The sequence below is a fragment of the Neoarius graeffei genome, chromosome 2 (genome assembly GCF_027579695.1).
Source record: "Neoarius graeffei isolate fNeoGra1 chromosome 2, fNeoGra1.pri, whole genome shotgun sequence".
Classification (NCBI taxonomy): domain Eukaryota; kingdom Metazoa; phylum Chordata; class Actinopteri; order Siluriformes; family Ariidae; genus Neoarius; species Neoarius graeffei.
This window is the reverse complement of record NC_083570.1, coordinates 25,080,279-25,105,023: the sequence shown is the minus strand read 5'-3', so window position 1 is coordinate 25,105,023 and position 24,745 is coordinate 25,080,279. Positions and strand designations below refer to the sequence as shown.

The 24,745-nt window shown below is 40.5% G+C and overlaps 1 protein-coding gene across 1 annotated transcript in view; it reads right to left on the bottom strand.

Moving 5' to 3' along the window:
• Positions 1–21,169: 21,169 nt before the first annotated feature.
• Positions 21,170–24,745, bottom strand: part of LOC132869202 (capping protein, Arp2/3 and myosin-I linker protein 3-like) — a 250,085-nt gene continuing 246,509 nt past the window's right edge. The window contains exons 38-40 of the mRNA XM_060902539.1: positions 21,707–21,778; positions 21,436–21,559; positions 21,170–21,185 (exon numbers count right to left, since the gene is read on the bottom strand). Of these exons, the coding sequence (XP_060758522.1) occupies positions 21,170–21,185; positions 21,436–21,559; positions 21,707–21,778 (212 nt within the window). The remainder of the gene's footprint in view (positions 21,186–21,435; positions 21,560–21,706; positions 21,779–24,745) is intronic.

The window sequence follows — 24,745 nt, the reverse complement described above, 5'->3', positions numbered from 1 at the left end:
CTACACACATACACACACGCACGCACACAAGTATCCAGGTTGGGAGTAGCTCCCTTCCTCCGCTCTCCCTCTCCTCTTATAGGGCACGGTCACTGGGGAAGACACACAAACACAGGTTAATTCCCGTCAGGTGCAGTGATTCCGCCACTTACCTTCCCTGACTCTGCCCTCCATTCACAGACCAATGCTTGACCACGCCCCCGCTGCCACAATGACCTACTGTTGGCTTCTGATCAGGGCTGTGTCCCACTGCTTGTGTTGCTTGACCTTAGTGCAGCATTTAATAACATTGATCATTCCATTCTTCTGGATAGACGAGAAAATGTTGTGGGAGTTAAGGGAACGGCCCTCTCCTGGCTCAGGTTTTATTTAACTGATCGCTATCAGTATGTTGATGTAAATGGTGATTTTTCTAGACATACTGAAGTAAAGTTTGGTGTTCCACAAGGTTCTGTCTTGGGTCCACTGCTTTTTTCTTTATATATGTTACCTCTGGGTGAGATTATTTGGAAACATTGTATTTGTTTCCACTGTTATGCTGATGACACACAGTTGTATGTTTCTGCAAAACCTGATGAGAGACACCAGCTTAATAGAATTGAGGAATGTGTAAAGGACATTAGACACTGGATGCTTATTAACTTCCTTCTGCTTAACTCTAACAAGACTAAAGTATTTGTACTAGGACCACATGCAGCTAGAAGTAAGTTTTCTGATTACATAGTAACTCTGGATGGCCTCTTTGTTTCTTCACATGCAGCAGTAAAAAACCTCAGGGTGATTATTGACCCAAGTTTTTCATTTGAAACTCATATTGATAACATTACCCGGATAGTTTTCTTTCATCTCAGAAATGTTGCTAAGATATGAAATTTAATGTCACTACACGATGCAGAAAAAACTAGTTCATGCTTTTGTTACCTCCAGGTTGGATTATTGTAATGCCTTACTGTCTGGATGTTCCAATAAGTGCATAAACAAGCTCCAGTTAGTTCAAAATGCAGCAGCAAGAGTCCTTACTAGAACTAGAAAATATGACCACATCACCCCTATCTTATCCACACTGCATTGGCTCCCAATCAAATCTCGTATTGATTATAAAATTCTACTATTGGCCTTTAAAGCACTGAATGGTCTCGCACCACAGTACCTGAGCAAACTTCTGGTCCTTTATGACCCGCCACGCCTACTGACTGTAGATCAAAAGGTGCAGGCTATCTGCTGGTACCTCATATAGTGAAGGCTACATCAGGGGGCAGAGCCTTTTCTTACAAAGCCCCACAGTTATGGAACAGCCTTCTAAGTTGTGTTCAGGAATCAGACACAGTCTCAGCATTTAAGTCTAGGCTGAAAACATATCTGTTTAGTCAAGCCTTTTGTTAATGGTGTTTATGAGGTAAAGGAGTCAAGTCAAGTTTGTTTGTATAGTGCTTTTAACAATAGACATTGTCCCAAAGCAGCTTTACAGAATCTGAATGACCCAAGACATGAGCCAATTTTATCCCTAATCTATCCCCAGTAAGCAAGCCCGTGGCAATGGTGGCAAGGAAACCTCCCCCAGACAACACGAGGAAAACCCCGAGAGGAACCAGACCCAAAAGGGAACCAATCCTCACCTGGACAACAACAGACAACATGACTATAACATTAACAGTTTTAACATGAAGTCAGTTTCATTGATGTTATAACTCTTCATTAATGGAAACTTGAGTGCAAAACTGTTCATGACAACCGCAGTCCCAAAGTTAGCAAGTCAACTGTAGTCCTCAGCCACAAAAGCATTACTGTAAGTGTCCAGAGTGTCTTCCAAGTGTGACTTTCAACTGTCCATATGGGGCTGTCCTCCACAGGAGCGATGTGATGAGACTCCAACCAGACATAAAGCATCAGGATGGATCAGGCAGGTCTGAGGAGCAGAAGAGGTCAGCACCTTGATCTTATGATTGACATGTAACTCAGAGGGACAGATTGGAGGGGGGGGGGGAGAAGAGAGAGAAAACACAGGTTGTTAGGTATGCCCAATGTCACCTGAATAAGTAGGTACAGTATACATTTTGTGCTGAGTACAAGCATGGACTCCGGCAAAACTAACTATGACAGCATAACTAAAAGGAGAGAGCCAGAAGGTAACACAGGCATGAGGGAGCCCTAGGACATAAAGCAGCCAGCCACTACACCGTCAACAAACTTGAGTGAGCAAGCAAGTGGGGGACTGACAGCATCCATACATCCCAGTTTACCAAAACAATCTATGCCTGAGGACCATCCAGATCTACACCTTTACCTCATAAACACCATTAACAAAAGGCTTGACTAAACAGATATGTTTTCAGCCTAGACTTAAATGCTGAGACTGTGTCTGATTCCCAAACACTACTTGGAAGGCTGTTCCATAACTGTGGGGCTTTGTAAGAAAAGGCTCTGCACCCTGATGTAGCCTTCACTATACGAGGTACCAGCAAATAGCCTGCACCTTTTGATCTAAGTAGGTGTGGCGGGTCATAAAGGACCAGAAGTTCGCTCAGGTACTGTGGTGTGAGACCATTCAGTGCTTTGAAGGTCAATAGTAGTATTTTATAATCAATACGAGATTTGATTGGGAGCCAATGCAGTGTGGATAAGATAGGGGTGATGTGGTCATATTTTCTAGTTCTAGTAAGGACTATTGCTGCTGCATTTTGAACTAACTGGAGCTTGTTTATGCACTTATTGGAACATCCAGACAGTAAGGCATTACAATAATCCAACCTGGAGGTAATGAAAGCATGAACTAATTTTTCTGCATCATGTAGTGACATTAAATTTCTTATCTTAGCAATATTTCTGAGATGAAAGAAAGCTATCTGGGTAATGCTATCAATGTGAGTTTCGAATTAAAGACTGGGGTCAAGAATCACCCCGAGGTCTTTTACTGCTGCATGTGAAGAAACAAAGAGGCCATCCAGAGTTACTATGTAATCAGAAAACTTACTTCTAGCTGCATGTGGTCCTAGTACAAATACTTTAGTCTTGTTAGAGTTAAGCAGAAGGAAGTTAATAAGCATCCAGTGTCTAATGTTCTTTACACATTCCTCAATTCTATTAAGCTGGTGTCTCTCATCAGGTTTTGCAGAAACATACAACTGTGTGTCATCAGCATAACAGTGGAAACAAATACAATGTTTCCAAATAATCTCACCCAGAGGTAACATATATAAAGAAAAAAGCAGTGGACCCAAGACAGAATCTTGTGGAACACCAAACTTTACCTCAGTATGTCTAGAAAAATCACCATTTACATCAACATACTGATAGCGATCAGTTAAATAAAACCTGAGCCAGGAGGGGGCCGTTCCCTTAACTCCCACAACATTTTCTCGTCTATCCAGAAGAATGGAATGATCAATGTTATTAAATGCTGCACTAAGGTCAAGCAACACAAGCAGTGGGACACAGCCCTGATCAGACACCAACAGTAGGTCATTTACTACTTTAACCAGAGCTGTCTCTGTGCTATGATGAGGTCTAAATCATGACTGATGTTTTTCATGGATGTTATTCCTCTGTAAATATGAACATAACTGCTGTGCCACAGCTTTTTCAAGGATCTTGAAGATAAAGGGGAGGTTTCATATTGGCCAATCATTGGACAGCTGACAGGGATCAAGGTCAGGTTTTTTAATCAGGGGTTTGATAACTGCTAGTTTCAAGGATTTGGGTACATAGCCGATCCTTATTTATTATTATTATTTATTTATTATTTTTAGGAGCAGTTCAATTACTTCAGGTATTATCTTTTTGAATAGATGTGTAGGTAAGGGATCTGGGACACAATTTGAGGCTTTTGATGCAGAGATTAATGAAAGTAATTCAATTTTTCTAAGGGGAGTAAAACATTCTAATTGCTGATCTGATACAGTTATATTGTTAACTACAGGGTCACTTGACCTTAACTTTGTAGTTTGAATTTTTTGTCGGATATTCTCAATTTTGTCATTAAATAAATTCATGAAGTCATTGCTACTACATACTGCAGGTATGAAGAGTGGACTTATTCCTGGTTAATTTTGCTCCAGTATTAAATAGGAATCTAGGATTATTTTTGTTATCTTCTGTTAGGGAGGAGAGATATGTTGATCTAGCAGCACTAAGAGCTTTTCTATTTATCAGGAAGCTCTCCTTCCATGCTAATTTGAACGCTACCAATTTTGTTTGACACCATTTATGTTCCAATTTTCGAGTGGTCTGTTTTAAAGTATGAGCGTCATCATTATACCAGGGTGCTAATTTTTTTCTCTGATCATTTTCCTTTTAAGATGAGCTACATTATCTAAAGTATCGCGAAACGTTGACTCTAAGCATTCAGTTGCCTGATCAAGTTCTGCAGGGGCTGACAGTGACACAATCAAAGTTGATAACTCTGGGAGATCCTTTATAAAGCTCTGTGCAGTAGTTGACGTGAATGTACGTTTAATACAGTAGCATGGGGAGGTGCATATATTATTACTCAGACATATTTTGAATGAGATGAGATAATTATCTGAGATAACTTCAGACTGTGGAATTGTGACTATATTTTCTACATTTAACCTGAATGTTAGTATTAGATCAAAGGTGTGACCACCATTATGGGTCGGTCCTATGGCACTCTGGTTAACCCCTACTGAATCTAAAATGGACACAAATGCTGTTTTCAAAGGGTCTTCTGGGTTATCGAAGTGAATATTAAAATCTTCAACAACTAAAGCTTTATCTAAGGAAATAACCAGGTCTGAGATAAAATCTGCAAATTCAGAAAGAAACTCAAAATATGGCCCTGGGGGCCTGTAAATAATAAGTAACGGAATTAACTGGGTAGACTTATTTTTCAAGGCTACATACATTATATGAGTATGAAGAACTTCAAATGTATTACATTTATAACCATGTTTGTGTGTTACACCTAGATAATCATTATAAATAACCGCGATGCCTCCTCCTCAAAGACAAGGCTGGTGTATGTAACTGTATCCAGGAGGACTAGCTTCATTTAATGCTATATATTCATTTGGTGTAATCTATGTTTCTGTTAAACATGTTTAATTCATTTGTACTGTCCCTCCCACTCCCTCAGATCTTCTGTCTGTGGACTTCTGACTGCCCCACTTTTTAAACTCGCATCTATAGGTGGCAGATCTTTCAGTGTTGCTGCCCCTAAACTTTGGAACTCATTACCACAATCACTTTGTGACTGTTCCACTCTCTCTTCCTTCAAAGCTAACTTGAAAACTTTTCTCTTTACCTCACATTACTCTTCCTAGTGTGTTTTTTTTTGTGTGTGTGTGTGTAACTCCTTTGTAAAGCATCCTTGGGTTTTGTGAAAGGGGCAATATAAATGGAACTTATTATTATTATTATTATTATTATTATTATTATTATTATTATTATCTCATCTCATCTCATTATCTCTAGCTGCTTTATCCTGTTCTACAGGGTCGCAGGCAAGCTGGAGCCTATCCCAGCTGACTATGGGCGAAAGGTGGGGTACACCCTGGACAAGTCGCCAGGTCATCACAGATTATTATTATTCATCTCATCTCATCTCATCTCATCTCATCTCATTATCTCTAGCCGCTTTATCCTGTTCTACAGGGTCACAGGCAAGCTGGAGCCTATCCCAGCTGACTACGGGCGAAAGGTGGGGTACACCCTGGACAAGTCACCAGGTCATCACAGATTATTATTATCTCATCTCATCTCATTATCTCTAGCCGCTTTATCCTGTTCTACAGGGTCGCAGGCAAGCTGGAGCCTATCCCAGCTGACTATGGGCGAAAGGCGGGGTACACCCTGGACAAGTCGCCAGGTCATCACAGATTATTATTATTCATCTCATCTCATCTCATTATCTCTAGCCGCTTTATCCTGTTCTACAGGGTCACAGGCAAGCTGGAGCCTATCCCAGCTGACTACGGGCGAAAGGCGGGGTACACCCTGGACAAGTCGCCAGGTCATCACAGATTATTATTATTATTATTATTATTATTATTATTATTAACACAATACATACAACTCCTGATCAGTAATAAGTTCATTAACCATTAGCGCTTTAGATGTAAGAGATCTAATATTTAATAGCCCCACCTTTAGATCAAAGGTGCTGGCAGCAGTTGTACAGTCAGTATGATCTAATTTTATATTGATTAGGTTACTGGAACAAACTCTCTGAGTATTTCTACTTTTTTGTTGAGCTCAGGGAACAGACAGTCTCAATGTAGTGGACCCTGAATGATGACTGTGCAGCTAGCAGACAGTTGGTTTAGCCTGTTCGTCTGCTCCCTGGTTTTGGCTCTGGATTGTCAGAAATTAACTAGACCTGTTCTGAGAATATGACCTATGCTGCAAGAAATGAGAGCAGCACCTTCCCGAGTGGGATGGATACCGTCCCGCCCTAACAGGCCAGCAGTGCCCTCAAAATTAGCCCAATTATCTATAAAGCCTACACTGTTTTCAGAGCACCACCTGGACAACCAGCAGTTCAGCGACCATAACCTGCTGTAAGCTACATCGCCATGCCACATTGGGATGGGGCCAGAGCATACTACAGCATCAGACATTGCCTTCGCTAATTTAAACATCTCTATAAAGTTACTCTTAGTAACCTGAGACTGATGAAGGTGTATCTCATTAGCTCCTGCATGGATAACTATCTTTGAGAACATGTGTTTGCCTAAGAACCTAAGATTACCTGCTATGTCCGGCGCCCTGGCTCCTGGCATACACCTGACTGGTGCCCCTAAAGGCTGAGCTAATTTCATGTGCCATATGATAGAGTCCCCTATAACCGGAGCTCTTTCAGGTTTCGCAGTGGGTGCATCACTAAGGAGAGCAAACTTGTTCGACACATGACGCAGAGAGGAGTGGTGCTCCTGTGGGTGAGCCTCAGCAGTAGCTTTGGCTCTACGCTTATGCCACCGAGTCATCACCCATTCACCCCACTGTAAGGGCTCTAATGCTGGAGTTGGGGGATTACTAACTCCACCTAGGGCATCCAGACTTTCCCCTACAGAAACTACACTGTTCTCATTCTCACTGGCCTTCTCTAAAGCCTGGATACGTGCTTCTAGGACTGCAGTCTTCTCCTTCAGAGAGCTAACTTATCTGCACTTATCACAAATAAAGCTATCACTAGCAATGGAGGAAGAATGACTAAACATCCTTCACTCAGCACACTGAACAGGCTGAAGGTGTGCCATGATGAAAAGATTCACGTACCTTAATCGAAGATCTGTTGATATTAAAGCAGATCCAATGTGGATGGACTCCGCTTGTGGTCTTTACGCAGGAGGAGAAAAAAGAAAGCTTCTGGTCTTGGCACTCTTCCGAAAAAAAGGGGGGGAACGGAAAACAGAAAGCGAAAATGGAAAGTACAAAAAGGAAAGCGAAAGTACAATAAAAAATGAAGAGGATACTGGAAAATTATTTGGAGAAAAAAAAATATTAGTGATTAACACTTGCGGAAAAAAGACTCATCGCAAACAACTCGCAAACCAGGAAGACATAGAGTGTTTTGGTAAACTGGGATGTATGGATGCTGTCAATCCCCCACTCACTTGCTCACTCGAGTTTGTTGATGGTGTAGTCGGTGGTCCCGGGGCACCCTCATGCCTGTGTTACCTTCTGGTTCTCCCCTTTTAGTTATGCTGTCATAGTTAGTTTTGCCCTGCTTGTACTCAGCGCAAAATGTATACTGTTCCTGCTTATTCAGGTGACATTGGGCATACCTAACAACCTGTGTTTTCTCTCTCTCTCCCCCCCCCCCAATCTGTTCCTCTGAGTTACATGTCAATCCTGAGATTGAGATGCTGACCTCTTCTGCTCCTCAGACCTGCCTGATCCATCCTGATGCCCTATGTCTGGTTGGAGTCTCATCTCATCACTCCTGTGGAGGACAGCCCCATGCGGGCAGTTGAAAGTCACACTTGGAAGACACTCTGGACACTTACAGTAATGCTTTTGTGGCTGAGGACAACAGTTGGCTTGCTAACTTTAGGACTGCAGTTGTCATGAACAGTTTTGCACTCAAGTTTCTATCAATGAAGAGTTATAACATCAACGAAACTGACTTCATGTTAAAACTGTTAATGTTATAGTCATGTTGTCTATTATTGCCCAAATGAGGATGGGTTCCCTTTTGAGTCTGGTTCCTCTTGAGGTTTCTTCCTCTGAGGGAGTTTTTCTTTGCCACCGTCACCACAGGCTTGCTCATTGGGGATAGATTAGGGATAAAATTATCTCATGTTTTAATTCATTCAAATTCTGTAAAGCTGCTTTGCGACAGTGTCTATTGTTAAAAGCGCTATACAAATAGACTTGACTTGACCAACCCTCACCTGAGCCACAGGCAATGTCAAACAACATTGTTTCAGTCAATGGAACACCTCTTAGGAGTTCTGAGAGTTTCTACTTAAGCAGTGCCATTACCAAGACAAACTCATTAGACTTGGAGGTAAACCACCAGAGTCAAGCTGCCACCAAAGCCTTCAGTGCATTACAAAAGCAGCTATGGTCTCACCATGACATCAAGAGAACCACCAAGTAGAAAGCAGTGTTGTAGTCAAGTCACTAAACCTTGAATCCAAGTCCAGTCTCAAGTCCCCAGTGTTCAAGTCCAAGTCATAAAAATTTTTCGAGTCGAGTCCATTATGGATCCGAGTCAAGTCCGAGAACAAGACTCCAACCACACCATTTGATGGTGGCTGTTTTAGTGCCATTAAAATTAGTTTGTTCCTGAACATGACATATGAACAGATGAATGTGCATTCTCTTTGTCAGGGAGTGTGAAGTATTCTGTCAGAGATGGTTGGGAGACAGATGTAAGTGCAGAAGGTGTGTTTATTAATACAAGTGAAGACAGGTAAATAATCCAGAATGGCAGGCAAAATCGTAAAACAGTGAAACAAGCAATAGGTTGAACAAGGCACAAACAGGCTATTGTAGACTAGGTGGAATCAAAGACGAGAAACAGGAAATCAGGGATCTGGAAACCAAACAAGGAAATAAGGCTAGATAATGTGTCAGCAGTGCAGCTCAATACTTTGCAAAGTAAGTGTGTTTTCACAGTTTTTATATAGGCATGCTGATTGTGCCTTAATCCTGTGCAGGTGTGAGTCATTTACAGCACGCAAGAGAGAGTCCGCTTGGCCCGTGTGTGGTCTGGAGCATGCCCGAGAGTCTATCTGATGCGCGTGCCAAGGCGTGCAGTTGTGACACTCTTGCATGAAATTAGTACAGAAATTAATGTAGATATAAATATCTTATGTCCAATAATTATAGCATGTTACAAAAAATGAAGAAAAAAATCCTCGTCTTCGTCTCCAATTTATGAGTCTGAATGCAGTTAATGCACGAGTCTGAGTCCAAGTCATCAGTGCTCAAGTCCAAGTCAAGTCATGAGTCCTTAAAATTAGGCCATGAGTTGGATTCGAGTCTGAATCCTGGACTCAAGTACTAACTCTGACACCTGCATCAAATCCTCAAAATAAGATGGCAGGACAAGGTCCCTGATGTACAAGTCCTCTGGCAAGCCAATACAGTAAGTGTGGAAGCCCTTATCACAGCCTCCCAACTTCGTTGGGCTGGACACATCTGGCACATGTCTGACACGCAACAACCCAAAGCAATTTTCTACAGAGAACTGAGACGAGGAAAGAGGAGACAAGGAGGACAGAAACTGAGGTACATCTTGAAGAGGAACATGAAGAATGCCGGAATTATCAATCAGACGTGAGAAAGGGATGCCTCAGACAGAGCAACATGGTGAAGCATAGTTAAAAGCTCAGTGTCTGCAACTGAAGACAAGTGTCAAAGGAAGTATACGAGGTCTCATTCCATGGCAGCTCAGCCAGGCCATTCGTGCCACCACTCAGTCATTCTGGTGCAGGCCTCGTGGCCCATCTGCATTTCTGTGCATCCTAATGAAGCAGTCATCATCGCTAGATAACAGCAATGGTTTCACACCTGCTGAGGTGGCTTTTGGAAGGAAACTCAATGGACCTCTGAACCTCTACAGTCAGCTACCTAATCCATTGTGCAGGTATACCAGTGCATCCATAGGCAGTAGGGTCGGGTTTGCCTCAGAGTGACGATAAGTTTGCTCCTAAATTAGCAGAAAAGTGGACAATTCAATATTGTACACACTCAGAAAATAAACTACATTATATACAGTACATTTACTTGAGTAGGGCGGCACGGTGGTGTAGTGGTTAGCGCTGTCGCCTCACAGCAAGAAGGTCCTGGGTTCGAGCCCCGGGGCCAGCGAGGGCCTTTCTGTGCGGAGTTTGCATGTTCTCCCCGTGTCCGCGTGGGTTTCCTCCGGGTGCTCCGGTTTCCCCCACAGTCCAAAGACATGCAGGTTAGGTTAACTGGTGACTCTAAATTGACCGCAGGTGTGAATGTGAGTGTGAATGGTTGTCTGTGTCTATGTGTCAGCCCTGTGATGACCTGGCGACTTGTCCAGGGTGTACCCCGCCTTTCGCCCGTAGTCAGCTGGGATAGGCTCCAGCTTGCCTGCGACCCTGTAGAAGGATAAAGCGGCTAGAGATAATGAGATGAGATGAGATGAGATTTACTTGAGTATTGTATTTAAATACACTTTTTGAGTATCTGTACTTTACTTGAGTAATTTTTTTGAAACTTATGACTTTAACTTCACTACATTTGCAAGGCAAATATCATACTTTTCACTCCACTACATTTCTGTCAAGTTCCTCATTATTTGTTACTATGAAGCAGCTTTGAAAGTGGATATTTTTTTCTTTTCTTCTCTAAAATTTTTTCACAGGTGACACTGAGACAGCCTATCAGTAACCACTAGGGTCATGTCACATCCAATGCCGGGGTGGCCCTATATTTAGCCGGGACCATCCCCGGCCCAAACTATCAATGGTGGCCTGCTCGGAGCATGGGGAAAATAATTTTCACTAATTTTGGTCACTGATCTTATTCTTGCATTAATCATCAATTTAACTGCACTCTCCATTTTCACATGGCAGCCCAGACGCCGACAGCATCGCAGCAGATTAAATAGGCGCTACCAAATAAGGAAATTCTCCCCTCCCCTCTATTGCAGTTGGTTTGGTCCAAGACAGTCTCCTCCTCTGTATTGCGGGGAACTTAACATTGGCGCGAAACAGCGCGCGTCAGTGATGGAGGACAGAAAGAGCGAAGCTTAAAAAAAGGAAGGAGGGTGGCAGCAAAATGTGCTAAATTGACAGATATGTTCTCAAGACCAGCTGGTAGGTTACGAAAGATATGGAGTATGATAACCCTGTTTGTCGATTTTATCAGTCTATGCTAGGCCTATAATGTGTCGATAGTTTGCGATGTCAATTCAGCTTTTTGATGTCATGTGAAATCTCGCAATTTACACGGTATAGATGTGGCGTATGTCTTAATTCTAAGAAGAACCGGGCATTGCTTTACATTATTAACAATTTTAGATGAACAGGTCCCAAATGTGCTGTTGCGTGTTATTTCCTCATCCAGCCTATTTCATCTCGCTGTCACACCGTGCATTTCCACAGGCGTGCGCACATTGTGGTTATGAACAAGAGTTGGGCTATTTATAATGTAAAATATAGCATAGAGGGGAAAAACATGATAGGTCGTAGAATAAATCATGCTAATAATTTAACACAACCACAAATAAATAAATAAATAAATAGATAACTAACTAACTAAATAAATAAAGTGTGTTATGTTATTCAGCAGCATAGACAAACTCTTAATGAAATGTTTCTGTAGCCTCAGAGCAGATGCAGTCTGAAGGAAAATGCAGTGCCAGTAGGCATGGAGAGACCAGGACCACAGAGGAAACCGGTAGCAACAGTTATTTAGGAGGAGAGAAATACACTAAATCATGAAAATAATTTGACACAATCACAATTAAAAAAACATATAGTGTGTTGTTCAGTGACATAGACAAACCCTTTATGAAATGTTTCTGTAACCTCAGATGAGCAGATGCAGTAGGCACGAAGAGGCCAGGACCACAGAGGAAACAGGTATATCTTTTTTAATGTACTCAAATTCCTCCTCCATTTCAAAGTGGCCTGAATGTTAATTAAACTCCCGGACTGAAAACAGGGCCCACTCCGGCCCTGGTCACATCCATAGACTGTATAAAATCAAGTTCAGTGATTTGTCAGCAGCATTATTTGACATGATCAGTTGATGGCAGAATGGAAGGAAGCAGTTCTTTTGGCCAATGCACACACCCATGGCCATACCTGGAACCCATTTTTCAGTTTTCTGAAAGGATTAAAGATTTGTTTCATTATAAATGTTTGCTTTGTTTGCCTAAAACAAACTACATCACCGCCTTCAAAAACTCACTGTCCAACCTGCGGAAGCATACTGAGGTATGTAAATGTTTTATCCCAAGAGAAAGCTTGCAACGAAGTTGTCTGTGCTTTTAGAGTTAGCAATAATGTTGCAATAGCTATGCAGTCTGGTTAGTCAAACGACTTTCTTTGGATTTGCCCACCACGTTGCCCTAGCCTTGTCCACGATTAACATTAACACAAGCAAGTTAACTTGGACACTGTTAGTTAGCATGTAAAAACGGAGTTACACTAACATGAATAATGTTAATTTATCTGAAGTCCTTTCAGAAATATGTATTATTGTAGTAGTAAGCTGCATTTACAGCTATCCCAGTGTCTTCCTGATTAACATACACATACATGCGTGCACACACTGCCAGAGCTGTGTCAAAACACTACCATGCTGCTTTGTGGAGGTGGGTAGGAGTGTTAAAAAAAAAAAAGAAAATGGCAAAGGCTCTTTGTCAATTCGGTTGTGTTTAATTTTGTAACATTCTACCAGGTGTTTATTCTACAGGTTTTGTAAGCATTGTGGCAATAATACAACAATGCGTTGACAGAAAATGTACTTTTAATACTTAAGTATTTTTAAAATCAAGTACTTCACTACTTTAACTTAAGTAAAAATTTGACGATACAACTTTCACTTGTATCGGAGTAACATTTGACCGGCGGTATCTGTACTTTGACTTAAGCAATGAACTTGGGTAGTTTGTCCACCTCTCTCTCTCTCTCTCTCTCTCACATGGTGGCACAGTGGTGTAGTGGTTAGCGCTGTCGCCTCACAGCAAGAAGGTTTGGGTTCGAGCCCCATGGCCAACGAGGGCCTTTCTGTGCGGAGTTTGCATGTTCTCCCCGTGTCCGCGTGGGTTTCCTCCGGGTGCTCCGGTTTCCCCCACAGTCCAAAGACATGCAGGTTAGGTTAACTGGTGACTCTAAATTGACCGTAGGTGTGAATGTGAGTATGCATGGTTGTCTGTGTCTATGTGTCAGCCCTGTGATGACCTGGCGACTTGTCCAGGGTGTACCCCGCCTTTCGCCCGTAGTCAGCTGGGATAGGCTCCAGCTTGCCTGCAACCCTGTAGAACAGGATAAAGCGGCTAGAGATAATGAGATGATATATCAGACAGGAGTCTGCTCCTGGTAACATTGTAACCCAGTACTACCTGCCACATGGACAGGTGGTCGGTGTCTAAACCGTCCCCCCCACACCACCACCACCAGTGTATTCTGCTGAGGAGGGTGGCATGTCACCCAGCAGGATTAAAAACAAGACCTGTCAAAGGGTGGATGAACTCCTGGCGAGCCAACAGCCAACATGCAACTGGTGGTTCTGACTGTCAACTCGACATCAGCTCCAGAATTAAGTAACGAGTCATCTTTGCGACCATCTCAGCTATGCTCTGCTGTCAACTAACAGAGCTTCTTGCCAAGGAACACTGCCCTTGCACCAGGCAGTGTCATCATCTCAGGTGCAGCCTAGTATTATTACAGTAGTATTAATGGTAGTACAGACTAGGAGAGAAGATATGGCTACCACATATATGGAGGAACCGATGCACCACATGATACAGCAGTGGTGACAAGTAGACGAAGTCTGTATACTGCTCCCGCATTTGGGGAGACTGATGAACGACAACTCTACAAGCATAATGCGCCCAAAAAACAGCTTTTAACTCTCAGTGCTTGAAATGTTCGCACGACTAATGATGGCAACTCTTTGATAAGACCAGAATGTGCAACAGCACTCATCTGTCATGAACCAGAGAAAGCTAATATTGACATCTGTGCTCTAAGTGAAGTATGGCAACATGGCACTGGGAATATAGTTGAGAGAAGTCATACAGTTTTCTGGAATGGCGGAGTAGAGAGAACACTCTCTTTGCTATTTCCAACAGGCTAGCTGCTCAAGGATTCAGTCCAATACCAATCAGCAACAGACTCATGTCACTGCACATACAGTTGAGGAGCAGTGATTATTTGTCTCTCATCAGTGTATATGCACCAACCATGCAAAGATCACCTGGAGAGAAGGAGGTCTTCTATGGAAAGCTTGGAAGCTGCATATCTGCAGCTGATAATGACCTCATCTTAATCCTGGGTGACTTTAATCCTCATGTGGGTAAAGACTGGAAATCATGGCCAAATGTTATTGGCAAACATGGTGTCGGAAACATGAACCCAAATGGCCTTATGCTGTTGGAGTTCTGTATCAGATTTCAATTCAGCATAATGGGTACAATGTTCCAATTGAAAGATAGTTTGAAGAACACATGGCAACATCTAAGTTCGAAGCACTGGCACCAGCTTGACCATGTTCTATCAAATCAGGCTGCAAGAGAGTATATTATAGTGACAATGGTAAATCAAGCTGCAAACTGCTTTACTGATCATAAGCTTCTAGTTTCCAAGTGTTGCTTCTCTCTCAAGTTAAAGAAGAAATGTACAAGACCACCAAAAAAGTTGGACATGTGTTTGGATGATGACAAGAAAGCAAGGCTAGAGCAGTTTCTTGATGAGAGGTTGTCCACTTGTAACACTGACTATGACAAGCTTAAAGGAATTCTCCAAAATGCAGCTACCCATGTGTTTGGAAAGAACAAGAGGAAAGTGAATGATTGGTTTGATGATCAAGCCGCAGAAATTCAAAATCTCCTCCAAGACAAGAATCTGGACAGATACACTTTGGGAAGATGCATTAGAGTGCTCAAGGGCAAGTGGTTCCAACAGAGAGCTGAAGAAGCAGAGCAGTTCTCCAAGGAAAAGAATCATAGGGAGTTCTATGCCACTCTATACTCTGTCTATGGTCCTAGATCTAGATCTTTGCATCCAATAAGGTCCAAAAACGATGAGCTCCTGACTGCTCCCAATGTTATCAAGGGCAGATGGGTTGAGCATTTTAGTGATCTGTTAAACCAGCCAACTGATGTCAACTTAAGCATTGCTGATGAGAGAGACCAGCTCCCAATTATTAAATCAATGGATCACCCAATTGAAAAACAAGAACTGGATCAAGCTCTAATGAACACCAGATTAGGGAAAAGCCCAGGTGCTGATGGAATCCTTCCTGAAGTACTTGTGTATGGCAATAGCCACCTGAGGGCTTTTCTACTTACCTTGTTCAACATCATCTAGGCTTCAGAGATAATGCCCTTGGACTAGATTGATGCGATCATTGTCATTTTGTTTAAAAAGTGTGACAAAAGTAAATGCGGAAACTATAGAGACATATCCCTACTTAGTGTTGCTGGGAAAGTCTTTGCTGATATCATCCTTCAAAGGTTGCAACTTCTAGCAGAATTAATATACCCGGAGTCCCAGTCCGGGTACCATAAGGGATGGAGTACTATCGATGGGATTTTTACGCTTCGTCAGCTGATGGAAAAAAACAGAGAGAAGCACAGTAACTTGTATATAGCCTTTGTGGACTTCGTTAAAATGTTTGACACTGTCAATCGTGAGCTACTTTTTATCATCCTTGGCAAACTAGGCTGTCCATCAAAGTTCACAAGAATCATCAAGAAGCTATATACTGATGTACATGCAAGACTCATTATTGGCGGTGAATTAACCCAGTCTCTTCAATACAATAATGGTGTTAAACAAGGCTGCAAACTAGCACCTGTACTCTTTGGCATATATTCAGTAGTGCTACTGTGGTTGGCTTTCAAGGATGTCAAGCATAAATGTAGTATACAGATTAGATTTCGTTATGATGGTGATCTCTTTAATATGAGCAGACTTAAGGCAAAGACTAAAATACTAACAGAGTACATCAGGGAGGCCCAGTACGCTGATGATATTGCGATATTCAGTGATACACCAGAGGGCCTGCAGCTGCTTCTGATATCCTACAACAACTTGGCAAAGCACATGGGCCTGCATACAGGGGGCTGCAAAAGTAGGTTTACAGTAAGGATTATTCCACTATTACTAGTATTATAACAGTGGTGCTAGGTTTCATTTAATACTAACGTTTTGTGCGAACAGTTTGTTTTTCATTACTGTATACCTACTTTTGCAGCCCCCTGTATTAATACAACCAAAACAGAAACGATGTGCACTGGTAATACAGCTGATTTTTACATAGACGGTACTAAATTAGCTAATGTCACCTGCTTTAAGTACCTCGGTAGCTACTGTATGTCACCAGTGACTGTTCTATGCAGGAGGAACTACCATCTGATATTCAGGCGACATCATGTACATTTGGTTGATTACGGAAGAGAGTGTTTGAGTCTCGTGACCTAACAGTCTCAACTAAAATCAGTGTGCATAATTAGTGCCTAATGCCTATTCTAATGTATGGTAGTGAGACCTGGACTTTATATCAATGTGAGGTTAAGCAGCTTCATACAATATAGCAGTGCCATCTATGTCTTAAAGATTAAAGTGGATCATTTCATCAGCAATGAAGATGTGCTGAAGAGGGCAGGGGTCGATCACACCGAATTGCAGTTAGTGAAAAGTCGCTTACGGTGGTTCGGTCATGTCTGTCGAATGAATGACGGCAGACCAGCAAAGGAACTCTTATATGGTGAACTGGCTCATGGTTCTCAACTGAAAGGATGTCCTAAACTTCGCTTTAAAGACACTTGTAAGAATGCTTTAAAGTGCGGCTGTTTCTTAGATGTATGGCAAACTTGGGTGGAAAACAGACAAAAATGGAAAAAGCTAATAAGTTTAGTGTGCGACTCCTACAACTTGAAGAGAATCGCAGAGTACAAGAAGCGCAAGGAAAGGAGAAGCGAGAAGAAGAAATGATACTATACTGTGTTTTTACCTGTTTTGGGGCTCAGGCATCAGTATATTACACCTTTTTGTCACTTAAAAGATAAAAGGTACACACAGTTACCTTGAGGTCCAATAATGAGCTCTAGGGGGTACGTATATTAGTGTGGATTGTACCTTGGGGACAGAAATGGACTCCTACTGTACCCCTTTTTTCTGACAGTGTATGTGATCAAATTCAATACCTCAGTGAACCAAGGTCAATGTTCAGCACCTTAAACATACTTTGCCAGGTCATATCAATTCCTAATGGGGGTGTTGACTTGCTGTTATGTATTTGATCTAGGAAGGATTGTGAGAAGCTTTTTCATCTTCTATGAATATGTGAAGATACACTTTTTCTCTTGGGGTTGTATTATTCATCTTGCTAAACTATATAGTTAATTTAATGCCTTGTTCAAGATTCAGGGTTACTGTATGCATTATTGTAGCAGGCACAATACCTTATCTATTGCAAAATGCCATGAAGAACTCCCTTTTTTAAGAATGCAGATTATTAATCACTTTGTAAGTGTATTCTGATTAAGTTAAATGCATAAAATTGTCATGTCTGTTAAAGTTAGGTAGTATACTTAGCATCCCTAATATGTTTATTACCCATGGGTGCTTGCCAGAAACAATAATGTTCTCTTAGGATTTCCAACATAAATCTTTAATTCATATATATATAACTTCCTCATTTTTGTACAAAAAAATATTAGACATCAGCTCAGAAAAGCAGATAGGCATAAATATCAACGAATCAAATTCCATAGCAAAGAATGCTAACAGCGGTCAGAGACATAATCTGTGAGCACAAAGAACAGAATATCTATTGTTTTTTTAATAAACATATACAAATATATTTTTCCATTTCAAGTAAACACAGCTGTAAAAAAATGAAACAAAACATCAATTACTATTGTTATTATTATTTAGCTATTAGTCATAATAATAATAATAATAATAATAATAATAATAATAATAATAATAAATCATTATTTTTGGTGCTTGGCCCCCTAGCAATAGTAAACTAGCATTTGAGTTGCAAGCATCTTTGTCCACATATAATTACTGAAAATTGTTAATGTTTTATGTGAGACACTGTTCAGTGTGACAAAGATAGTGATGCATGTAAAAGAAAAAAAAAAAACCTTGCAAGGACACATTCATACATGTCAACTCAAGTGCATATCACTTTACATAAATGCTATTACCAGCCTTTCCTGCATTCTTTTTGGGGTTACTCTAACAGTTCTTATTTATTTATTTATTTATTTATTTATTTACTCACTCACTCACTCTTGAGTCTAAAGAATTTTTGGTCACAATCATCATCGTTATCATCATCGCCTTCATCACCTCTGTTGTCATGACAACCTCCTGGTCAGCCATCAGTGGGTCACAAGGGCACACTGTTACTAGGCAACGCTCCAACACTATCTATATAGAGAGAAAGACAACAAGAAGGAAGAATTGGGAGTAAAAATTGGGGGAGAAGGAAATAAAGTGAAAAAAGAAAAAGAGCAATGAGAGGAATACTTCCTGAATATTTTCCTCACTTCAATACTTCCTGAATATTTTCCTCACAGCAAGTCTAATGACAAATTCAAAAGACCACTATGGGAAGATGTTGTCAGTGACACACAAACAATAATTTATTTTTGGATTATCTACATTTTGGATTGAATCCTTCAGTGTCCACAAGAAGACTAATTCTAAAATGGATGCATAAATCAGAAGAGATCTGAGTTTTGAAGTATTTCTTTAGAAAAAGAAATTAATATCTCATTAAGAGAGGCCTGTCATGTAGATATCGATGTCAGACTCCAGTTCCTAGAATGCACTGTGGCCTATGGAAATAGCCGCTACCGACTACACATCCCAAGCCACACACTATATCATGCTCCAACTGACCTGATTACTGACTGCTTTTAACACTGGACATTGTGAAAAACAGTTTTACAGAAATTATATAGATTTCAGGTATAAATTTTAAATTTATAAAAGCAAGCCAGCGGTCATGGTGGCAAGAAAAAACTCCCTAAGACAGCATGAGGAAGAAACCTTGAGGGGAATCAGACTTAAAAGGGAAACCATCCTTATCTGGGTGATATTGGATAGTGCCATTATAAATAAGAATATAAATGTCTATAACTGTATACCAGGGGTTACCAAAGTGTGGTGCGCGCACCCCCGGGGGTGCGCGAGCTGCCACTAGGGGGTGCGCAAGATAAAAAATGTAATGGCGATTTTTAACTCTTCTTCTACGCCGTAACGGTTCTGCAGGAGTTTGTGGCTTCATTAATTAATTCATTCATTCGCGATGCTCAACTGGTTGAAATCGGCAAAACTAAATGCCGATCGGCAACTAAACATCGGCAAAGACTGGGAGATGTTGAGAAAGATTTGAGGCTGAGACTGTCTTCAATTACCCCAAACATCGGAGAGCTCTGTGCCAAGATGCAGGCCCATCCGTCGCATTAATATTGGTGTGTATTTGGCCAAATGGCATTGATCTTGCTAAAAATATATACTGCTACTGAAAATAGCACCTATATAGCCTACTGACCCACCCACCGTCTGTCTGTCTGTCTGTCTGTCTCTCGCTGCAGACTGAGCCGCCAGCGCTGCACTTCACAATCAGATGGATCCTCTTCTTTATCTGTTCCTGATATGCTCTTTAATTGTTGTATCTCTTTAAAATGCATATGTTCATAATTATCATTGCTATTTTTACTGTTATTATATGTTAACTTTTTTGCAAATTAAATTCATTCTCAATTCATTTTCATAACCTTGTAATGACAGGGTTGTGTTGCTAGTGTTTTAAACACGGATGAAAATCATATATTTCCCCCATATCTGGCTGGTAGACTACATGCCTCGATGTGATCTCCCTTTGTAATGAATTTGCGCATTTACCGTGTTGCAACATTTTAAAACTGTTACATTTCAATCAAATTCTATCTAATTCAAATACGCGAGCGCATAATATGTTAATGTGATTCGATGTTCTCATTCGAGCATGACGTGCTGCCTTTGTAAGAAAGCTTTGGTGGGTTTTTTTTTTCCACTTTTGTGGTTTCCTGCAGGTGTGGCAAACGATGTTTGTTATCATTTAGCACGATTAAAGATGCTTCCCTTATAAGAAAGCGTGTGTTTTTTTTTTTTTTTTTTTTTTTTTGAAACTGGGGAACTGGGGGTGCGTCAACCTGGTTGGAGTATAGAAGGGGGTGCGCGGCCAAAAAAGTTTGGGAACCACTGCATACTATATAGACAAAAAGTGCAATTGTGTAAAAATTAGCAAAGGAAACATTGTTAAAAGTTGGTGAAGGGCTGTAACCGAATATCATTTGAACAATAGATCGGCCAAATTAAGAAGTCTTGTGGTAAAGTGTTAAGGCAGAGATGTAGGGGTTTTTTTTTTCAAGCAATATTTCAAAGAAAACTAAAGTTAATGAGACAAATACTAAGGTAATCGATCTGACAAACAAGCCATAGTGCCCCTGTAATGTGCAATAAAACATGCTCCACTTTTACATTCATATAATTAAAGTGGATATACTGTATGCCCTGGAAGTATATTAATGTGTAACTTCACCCCCAGCTCTACAGTGAGCCTAACTCCAACCACTACATAATTTTGAAAAATGCCAACTCAAGGGTGGGGACTGGGAATGGTGGGCCACCCACCTTTGATTAGAGGGCGTAACCATTATGTTTTTTGGGTTTTTTTCTGATAAAAAAATTTCATGATGTAGAGAAGTACCAAATGGCTGACTGTGTCAGCAATGGCCTTGCAAGGTTCAGAATGATTTTAACCAGTAGATGGCGTTTTGAACCATTTTCATAAAATGCCAATTTTATAAAACTGGTAATTTTGTCAAGATTAACACCAGCATTGATGTGTTTCATCACAGTACAGTAATATCATTTAGTTTACAGCTCAGAAAGCACATTTAAGTCAGCAGTACTTCTTTAAATTCCAAAAACATTATGTAACACAAAAGGGTTATTTCCCCTCACTGTATCACTGTTGTTTTTAAATTCATTTAGGTGGCCTTCGATCTGAATGTGAGAGCATTTTATAAGAATACAATAGGTGTTTTTCTGAATATGTGAGAATATTATCTAAATATGAGAGCATTTTATCTGAACGTGAATTGTTTTTTCTTGAATATGAAATCAATTTATCGGAAGCAGTTTATCATTTTGCATATGTGCGTGTGAGAAAGTGAGAGAGACAGAAAGAGGTAAAATTGACAGCATATACACAAATCAGAAACACATAGGTGTATATATATATATATATACACACACACACACAGTACCAGGGTGGTCCAGGGATTGGTTTCTGTTCTGGGGGGCTCTAGGTTTTTTCACAGGGGGGTTGCGAGGGATTGGGGGCTTCTCCAGGTTATTAGGGCTGTCCCTGTCTGTGCCTGTAGCAACAAACACCGCACAATAACAAGGTCAGGACACTTTACACATGCAACCTTACATACCGACATGAGTAACATCTGACTGAAAACACACACACACACACACACACACACACACACACGTGTGTAAACAACCAATCCACATACCTGTGTCACAGGACAGAGCTTTTCTGTTCCTCTGTGGTTTGATTGGAGCCTGTGGCCTCACACACTCCTCACCTGCTCACCATGCATATATACACAGAACTAATAATTACGCAGGATTTATTTAGTTATAAACAGTCCAATTATATTTAATGACTAACATAATAAGCTTCAGTTTGAAACATATTAATCAAATGTATCTAATCATCAGCAAGTACTTATTTAGTTATGGTACTGAACTACATATTAGCCAGGATTCACTTTCTACAACCCTGATTTCAAAAAAGTTGGGACAAATTGTAAATAAAAACGGAATGCAATGATGTGGAAGTTTCAAAATTCCATATTTTATTCATAATAGAACATAGATGACATATCAAATGTTTAAACTGAGAAAATGTATCATTTAAAGAGAAAAATTAGGTGATTTTTAAATTTCATGACAACAACACATCTCAAAAAAGTTGGGACAAGGCCATGTTTACCACTGTGAGACATCCTCTTTTCTCTTTACAACAGTCTGTAAACGTCTGGGGACTGAGGAGACAAGTTGCTCAAGTTTAGGGATAGGAATGTTAACCCATTCTTGTCTAATGTGGGATTCTAGTTGCTCAACTGTCTTAGGTCTTTTTTGTTGTATCTTCCGTTTTATGATGTGCCAAATGTTTTCGATGGGTGAAAGATCTAGACTGCAGGCTGGCCAGTTCAGTACCCGGACCCTTCTTCTACGCAGCCATGATGCTGTAATTGATGCAGTATGTGGTTTGGCATTGTCATGATGGAAAATGCAAGATCTTCCCTGAAAAAGACGTCGTCTGGATGGGAGCACATGTTGCTCTAGAACCTGGATATACCTTTCAGCGTTGATGGCGTCTTTCCAGATGTGTAAGCTGCCCATGCCACATGCACTAATGCAACCCCATACCATCAGAGATGCAGGCTTCTGAACTGAGCGCTGATAACAACTTGGGTCATCCTTCTCCTCTTTAGTCCGAATGACAAGGCGTCCCTGATTTCCATAAAGAACTTCAAATTTTGATTTGTCTGACCACAGAACAGTTTTCCACTTTGCCACAGTCCAAATGAGCCTTGGCCCAGAGAACACGTCTGCGCTTCTGGATCATGTTTAGATATGGCTTCTTCTTTGAACTATAGAGTTTTAGCTGGCAACGGCGGATGGCACGGTGAATTGTGTTCACAGATAATGTTCTCTGGAAATATTCCTGAGCCCATTTTGTGATTTCCAATACAGAAGCATGCCTGTATGTGATGCAGTGCTGTCTAAGGGCCTGAAGATCACGGGCACCCAGTATGGTTTTCCGGCCTTGACCCTTACGCACAGAGATTCTTCCAGATTCTCTGAATCTTTTGATGATATTATGCACTGTAGATGATATGTTCAAACTCTTTGCAATTTTACACTGTCAAACTCCTTTCTGATATTGGTCCACTATTTGTCGGTGCAGAATTAGGGGGATTGATGATCCTCTTCCCATCTTTACTTCTGAGAGCCGCTGCCACTCCAAGATGCTCTTTTTATACCCAGTCATGTTCATGACCTATTGCCAATTGACTGAATGAGTTGCAATTTGGTCCTCCAGCTGTTCCTTTTTTGTACCTTTAACTTTTCCAGACTCTTATTGCCCCTGTCCCAACTTTTTTAAGATGTGTTGCTGTCATGACATTTCAAATGAGCCAATATTTGGCATGAAATTTCAAAATGTCTCACTTTCGACATTTGATATGTTGTCTATGTTCTATTGTGAATACAATATCAGTTTTTGAGATTTGTAAATTATTGCATTCCGTTTTTATTTACAATTTGTACTTTGTCCCAACTTTTTTGGAATCGGGGTTGTAGATAGTATTCCAGATACATGAGCATAGTACATATCTCTGGTTCTCTGACTTCCATATTATCAGTGAGCAACCCATTGTTGCATTGACATACATGAAACCCACTACTGTTGTTGATATTTCTATTCATATGTAACCACACACATATACACACAAACATCAGCATACAAGATTAAGGAGCTTCAAGCTTTAAGCAGTGCAGTCCATTTCAGAGTGTTACAGAGATATGGTACTGATCAATAATGGTTTGGCATATCTCCATCTTATTCGCAAAGCCAATAACTCTCCCAAAATACAATGTTATGGTGTTTTTCATATATAATCATGTACACAATCATATTCATTAATTATTCACATTAAACAAAACACTGATGTGAAGCTGATTCTATTAAAAGTAATAATAAATTGATTTATAAATGATCATAATTACAACAAACAAGTAAATACAGTAAAGAAATTGAGACTGAGCTTACTGAAGGGTTGTTATTGCCAAATATTATTTTCTGCTAAGTCATTCTGAATTGTGTACTGTTCTTGTATTGTGCTAAGCTGCACACCTGCATCATGTATCATTTTTTTATCTTATGTTATGCTGGTCTAGCCCAAGTCATTTTGAATCATGGATTCTACACAATGAATCGTGTGTTGTGCATTCTGCATTAAGCATCACATTATTTTGTGTGTTATTAGGTGTGTTAGTTTTGCACCTGCAACCTGTATCAATCTTTATGTTATGCTGATTTGGTTCCAGTCATTTTGAATCATGTATTGTACACTCTGAATAGTGTGTTGTTCAAGATGTATCACTTCCTATCATATGTTTTAACTCTTCCTAAATTGTGCATTCATGTACTGGACTGTTTGGCCTGGTTGATAAAATATATGAGAAGTGTGAGATGTACAGGTACTGATCAATAGAAAATGTTGATGAGGTTTGGCGAGACATGTTAATCAATGAAATTATTGAGCGTAAACTGTTATTTTGAAACTGTATAAAATGATAAACCCTATGACTGAGGGGGGATCACTCTGCAGACTAACTCGGCTTTTGTTATTGATTTGATAAAAGTCTATTTCTTTCTGCAAACTCTCTGACTTTGGAGTATTCTTGCTTGAGATAGTTTCCACGACACTGTATTAAGTAAAGTAAAAATGAGTCATAGATGCATGGGGAAAAACATTTAT